General features: G+C 39.9%; 1 protein-coding gene across 1 annotated transcript; it reads left to right on the forward strand.

Moving 5' to 3' along the window:
• Positions 1 to 343: 343 nt before the first annotated feature.
• Positions 344 to 3,264, forward strand: LOC147435904 (uncharacterized). Its single transcript, XM_086488815.1, has 4 exons — positions 344 to 544; positions 2,616 to 2,667; positions 2,778 to 2,819; positions 3,026 to 3,264. Exons 1-4 carry the CDS (start codon positions 344 to 346, stop codon positions 3,106 to 3,108), a joined length of 378 nt encoding a protein of 125 aa, XP_086344941.1. The 3' UTR covers positions 3,109 to 3,264.
• Positions 3,265 to 6,652: the final 3,388 nt, after the last annotated feature.

Below are 6,652 nucleotides of genomic sequence, written 5' to 3' on the forward strand. Positions count from 1 at the left end.
GATTTGCGCGACAAGGGCCCAAGGTAAAGAGCAAGAGTGAAACAATTCTACGGCTCTGTCCTTTGAGTAGACCAAAAAAGTGATCAAAAGGCTCTACCCAGCTATTCAATTGGCAGAGCAAAGCCATCAAAAGGCTCTACGCTATGCACTTGGCAACATCGTCTTGCTAATGACGTGTTGATATTTTAGCACAGAAGAGGAATCGTGTATGGAGAGATCTATTTGACAGAAAGGGAGACTGAGAGAGAGAGAGAGAGAGAGAGAGAGAGAGAGAGAGATATGCATGCATTGTTTGCTGCTGCCCAAGTTTCTGTGCATGCCGGTCAAGCTGTTCCGATCACGAATGAGTGCTTGGCCCGGCAACAGCGGGGACGACACCACTGCCCTCTTCGCAGAACCAGAGCTCCAAGGCCGCCTTTTCTGCAAATCAGCTCTTATAAATCCATGCAGAGACCTAGCTTTTCGTGTGTTGCCTCTTCTAAAGGAGAGGAAAATGCAGCCTCTAGCACAAGCACGGAAGATGGTGCTTCTTCCTCTCTCTCAAGTAACCCTCTTTGAACTCTTCCTCTCGCATACGCACTGGAGGTCATTGTAGCTTGTGCACGAGTGTGATGCGATGGCATGAGATGTTTGCTGTGTGTCATTTTCTTAGCTTGCGGTCGTATCAGGAAGCTTGACATGGCATGTTTGGGTTGAAGGGTTGATGTTTACTGTGTCATTTGGTTAGCTTACGGTCGTGTCAGGAAGCTTTCCATGGTATGGTCGGGTTGAAGGGTCGAATGGTTTTCTTTGTGTGTGAAGGTGCCCTTAGGATTGACTGGTCTGCAGTAAACTGTGTTTTGGCTCCTTATACAGAGTAGCGATTTAGCCCTTCAATAAGAAAAACTTTGGAGTGCATGTTTTAGCACTGAATCTAGCTTTTGTGTAGATCACCATCTAAGCCTTGATGTGAGAGCACATGGGTGGACAGAGCGTCGGTTATATTATGTTTGTGGCATTGTGGAATGTTGTGCCTTCGTCGATTTGTTTATGCACTTTCCATCCATGCTTTTTTCTTTTAGTCCACTGCGCTGTGACATCTTCAAATGGCCACAATGGCTGCCTCATCTGCTGTGGCAATAGTGGATGCCCTTGATTTGGAAGATTTCAAAGTTTTAAGAGCATTTGCCAGTGCCACATAGGCACTAGCTGCTCGAAAAATATCACCAACGTTGGCTGCCCATACATGTGGACAGCTGTGGCAGGCTGGGCAGAAACTAAAAAATCCCACAACCCATGAAAGAGACATTGAACCACTAAATCATTTATGTTGGAGATGGACACACCAAAAGAATGACATCTATGTAAACAAAGAGAGACTAATAAGGCAGTCAGCCACTATGAAAATGGTGAAAAATGGGCAAACACAAAGAAAATGGCCCATGTGTGAATGTGAGGCGTCCCTGCATGACAGAACCACTGCCCACAATTGTGTGAGTAGCCTAGCACAGCTAGAGAACAAAAAAGAACTTTTATGAGCTTTTAAACCTTTGAAGGGGGATGAGAGTCTGCACCATGTGACAATGTCTGAGGCCACTATGCCTTTATCGACAAGGTAGAAATGTATTGGCCACCAGCAAATGAGACCATCATAGCTAGAGAAGCAAAAGAGCTCTCTATCTAGCATCCAAATTGCAGAATGGCAATCCACTTCTATACTAATGTGACCATGATCAAGGATTCCACAATATAGTCTATCTACAACTACAAGCTAGCAATTAGTGGCCACATTGGCTGCGCCACATGGGTAGTACCCCTGAATTATGTCACATGGGTACTTCACATGGGCACCATTACATGGCAATTCACATGGTCAGTGCTCCATGATAGTCCACATGGTTATGTCATATGGGCAATGCCCCGTGGGCAGTCCACATGAGCAACACCAAATGACGATACATATGGGATGTCACTTGGAGATGTTGCATGGTGGTCTGCACGGATAGTGCGGCATAAAAGCTTCTTTGGCTCAATAACTTAAGCTAGCCTTCACTTTCTTGTTCTCTCAATCCTCATTCTATATACTTTTATACATCTTTTCATCTACTGAGGCCAAGGCATCATATGTTGCTCTTTTGCAAGATGATAGTACTTGCAGTTAGTAATCCTTGGGGGGACATCTTGTCACCGGATGTTGCACACTTGAATGGGCTACGGCAGCTGAGTTCCTTGCCCTTGCCTTCTGAACGGGCTTCTATTGTTGCATTGCGGTTGTGCCTTGAGCATTGTCGTAACTTGCAGGAGCCATTTCATGGGCAATAACGCCCCCTCTTCTTTGGGAATGTGTAGGCGTGATCTGGGTGGTTTCATCTCATGCCAATGCCAACGCACTTCATCCCGGTCGACAGGGTCGTGAGCTTCATGATTTTGTTTAGGTGGAAGTTTCTCGTTCCCTTAATTCACCCTTCCCTCTTTTACTTTTTCTTTGATGATCTTGGTACCTATTGTTTGGGCATGTCACCTTAAGCCAATCAAAACCTTTTTTTCTGCAAATATGAATTAGCCGTCTAGAGAACTGCGACAGTTTATTAGTTGCTCAACATATGCTCAACATATTTATCCTCTGTTACTTCCAGGTAAAATCCATCGTATCAAAATATCAGTGCAGATTTATATGGTTGCTCTCATGTACATAGCCTATTTTTTTGGAGCAAGCGCTTCGGATGGGAGAATAAACAAAAGGTAAGTCTATAGCGCAGAGAATTCTTGCAAAATTGCAATTGGGGATATGCATCTAGGGCGAAGGATGGAGGAAATACTACGACAAGTTTATTGTGAAAGTAAGTCATGCAACTGCCAAATTCTGATTCTGTGATTTAAGTGTAGGCATACTTTTTTGGATTCAAGTGATCAAGTGTTGTCATATACTTTAGATCTGACGATTTTAAGTGTAGGCATACAATTATGGAATTGTGTGGCATGCATCCAATTTGTAAGCTTCTGTGAAGGCCTACAAAAGTTTATGCATATTTACATGTATTTGCAGGGATGGATGTGCAGCCATGGCCGTATACTCAACCAAAATGTTTAGCGTCTACACTTATAAAGTCATGCAGGGATATGCAATAGCCGTGAAAAAGTACTTGCTATGTATGAAACAAAATGTACTCATTTGTACAATTTTTTGCCGCTTCTCTCTTATCGAGTGATGCGGTGCTGTACATGTATCACTTTATGTTCGTTTTTGTTTAAAATTATGTATGGTGGTGGTGGTGGTTTTTCTGATTTTTGCATGGTTGATCAATGAGTATGAACATGCAGACGTTGTATGATGGTGTGATAACTGTGAAGATATGCAAATGGCTTTAGTGGGTCGAAGCTTCTCTTATAAGATTGTAAGGCACATGCTTGCTAGGTTGGATTGAACGTCAGTGAGAGCTTGATTACATGTGAGATAGGAATTAGGGGAGTTTTTCCTTTTAGAAACAGTCCCAATGGATTAAATTGATCCTTCTAATGGGTGTTGAAGTCTGCTCGAACATCAAATTTTATGTACAAAGAAAGTGTGCAGATGTAATAAAGCAGTGTATCATTTAAAGCAATCTTCTTGTGCTTGGTATGAGAAGATGCATAATCATTTGATTGCACATGGCTTTTGAAAGTCAAAATAATGTGAACAAAGAGGTTGATTGAAACTAGTCCAAATTTGTATTCAAGGATATTTGAACACTTTGAATGAATGAGTGTATTAATAGAATCGTTTGAACGGATTACAGATGAAATCACTATAGGCCATGGAAATCACTTAGGGATTCAACCTTGCCAAGAAGCAAAGCTGCTATCTAAAACATAATAGATTTGGCATTTGTGTCGGATCAAACGACATCAAGGGGAAAAAAAAAAAACATGTTTCGAGGCGAGACTTCTGTTCTTTCAAGTATTGCATTCTCTCCTCAGCACCCATAGTAGGTTGTCTTAAAAGAAATTTGTAGTGCCTGGGTGGGTTATCTATTGGCCCATCGCCTAATGTAGTAGAAAAGTTTTCACAAAGTACTTGATTATCTAAAAGGGCTACCTACTTGAGTAATCCCTTTATTTCTTTTAAGGTTTTGGTTGTTGTGGTGATAGCTTGGGACGCTTATGGACAAGAGGGCTTTCGCCTTTGCCTTTATTATTAATTTAAACTCCACATGAGGTACTTTGGAGAGTTGTAAAAATTGTGTAGGCAAGCCTCGTGGACACATATGGGTTATGCCTCCATGGTCATCTACACAGCTAGATGGAACACACAAGGGAAATCAAAAGAAAATTTTAACCCCAACAACCACCCTCCTAAATCCAACTGATGACAATGACTATCAATGTTACATCTTTCCAACATAATTGAATTCCTCAACAATAGCATAGGCCAACCATTAGACTATCAACACGACAACTGGATCATTATCTCTCACAAGAACACCAACTAGTTTGACAATCAACACTATGATTGGATCATTATCCTCTCACAAGAACACCAAATAGTTGGACAATCCTATTCCATTAAGGAGGCACCTGGAATGGGGCCATCTTAGAAGAAATATTTAGATTCTCACACTTATAGACCCAATAGCGATATCCACCAACCTTGGGTATGTCTTACCTCCAATTTATCCAATAGGGGTATTATCTAAGCATGAAGAATATCTCCATTATAACATAGATTTTGAACACCAAAAAGAAATTATGTATATAAATTTGGATGCTAAAACATTAATATTTTATAAACCAAAGCCACAAAGTCTGTAGAGGATAACCAAAAAGGGGGTAGCACTAAGGCTATAAGCAATGGTCGTGAAAAATAGAGGTGCCCATGGATGCTCTTAAAACACAAGGATATTTTGATGGCTAGTATAAATTTAGCTTACCAATTGTGGCAACATAAAGGACATATAATCGTGTAAACTCTTGCAAAATATAGTCATCATACTTGTGTTGTTGTTGATCAAGAGTGAAAGGATGGTATGGTCTACCCATTTAGTAGTGTTTTATGCAAAATAATTGAGGGTACTAAGAATAATATTTAGAATAAACATAGATGGTCCAAAATTTTAGGACTCTAAGGATATGAAGGATTTTGAAATTCAAAAAGTTTGGATGTGTGAATGGGAGCTATGTGGACTGCATTGATAACTCTTTCCATGTCTATCCCTCCTCCCCTTCTTGATCTTGATAGACATCTCTCTCTCTCTCTCTCTCTCTCTCTCTCTCTCTCTCTCTCTCTCTCAGACCAAGACACTTAGAGTTGGCAAGAGACAGAGAGCACCTTGATTTTGGACACCTCATCTCTACCAGGAAGAGAAGGCCCCTAGTATAGTACATAATAGAGCTAGCTAGAGCACATAGCATACTTTGCATACCCTTCATATATAGTCTTGCATTATGAGCCCCTAAAAGTTAAGCTCCATCCTCCCTCCATCCATCATGGTCGCCCCTCATGAAGTAGAAAGAGTCTTCTACCCAGATGATTATAGAGGTGATATGGATTTCTTTGAGCATAGAATGGGAAGAGTAAATAAGCTAGCTATACAGAAAGAAACACCTCACAAGGTTACATTGTCAAAGTAAAAAATTGATTGAGCAATACGATTGTTTGGGAATTATTAAATTCATCATTTAGAAAGAAGTATCCCTCACTAAAATTGATTTTGTTTCTTTTCAAAGATCAAAGCCTTTTTTTCTAGAAAATTTAAGGTGAGAAACTTGTGATGTCGTGTATACAATAAACAAAGCATAATGCAACTTGTTGTGAAACATAAGCTTTGAACCTTCTTTAGTCACTAAGCTCATAAGTAGTATTGCTATTGTGGTGGATTATACCACCACCCAAGACTTGTATACGAGTGATTGAGCCTTGAAGGTTCAAGCCAAAGGGTCTAGCTCACTTATAAGACATGCACAAATTTAGCTCTTTATTCTTGATTTCTTTCACCAAAAATCATATCTTTGATACCGATTGCCAATGTATATATGATATTTGTATGTTTAATAAGCCCCTTTTCCATCATTATGCTACTCGTGTATTTCCACCATGATATTTCTCAATGGTTTCAAAGCTCCACAAATCGTTGGCCTAATTATCAATCGACTTTTGTGTCATTGGTTGAAATTAAAATTTGAAGTATATTTGTCCTCAATAAATTTGTAGTTCTTTTTGCCGAAACTCAAATAATGATAAGAAAAATTCTAAATATTATGATAACATCCCTTTACTTCTAAGAAAAGTACCTCAATAGACGTTCTTGTTGGCAGATACCTTGCTCTTTTCATTTTTTTCTCGAAGGCAGTTGAAGCCAACTTTCTTGGTGTGAATGGCCCAATGAAACAGATTTCTTGATTGAGGTACTATTGCTACTAAAAATAGGTGTTGCCTGAGCTAAGCCTTCACAAGAAGCAACAATCTCTTTTTTGGCCAGTTCAAGGGGAAACTCAATTTTTACATATAAACCTTTTTTTAAATCACAATGGTGGACACATATTCAAAGATCAAAGGTTTTTGCAAGGGCATAATTTACTCAACTCAATTGGCTGCAAATAATAGGCAAATTGGCATTCTTTCTTAGAATCTTTTGAGTCATCGTCGCAAAAATAGTGAAGCTTCACTATTTTCATCACAAAGCCGCTCATCCATCAT

Source organism: Adiantum capillus-veneris, chromosome 18 (genome assembly GCF_014529385.1).
Source record: "Adiantum capillus-veneris isolate H3 chromosome 18, ASM1452938v2, whole genome shotgun sequence".
Lineage (NCBI taxonomy): Eukaryota > Viridiplantae > Streptophyta > Polypodiopsida > Polypodiales > Pteridaceae > Adiantum > Adiantum capillus-veneris.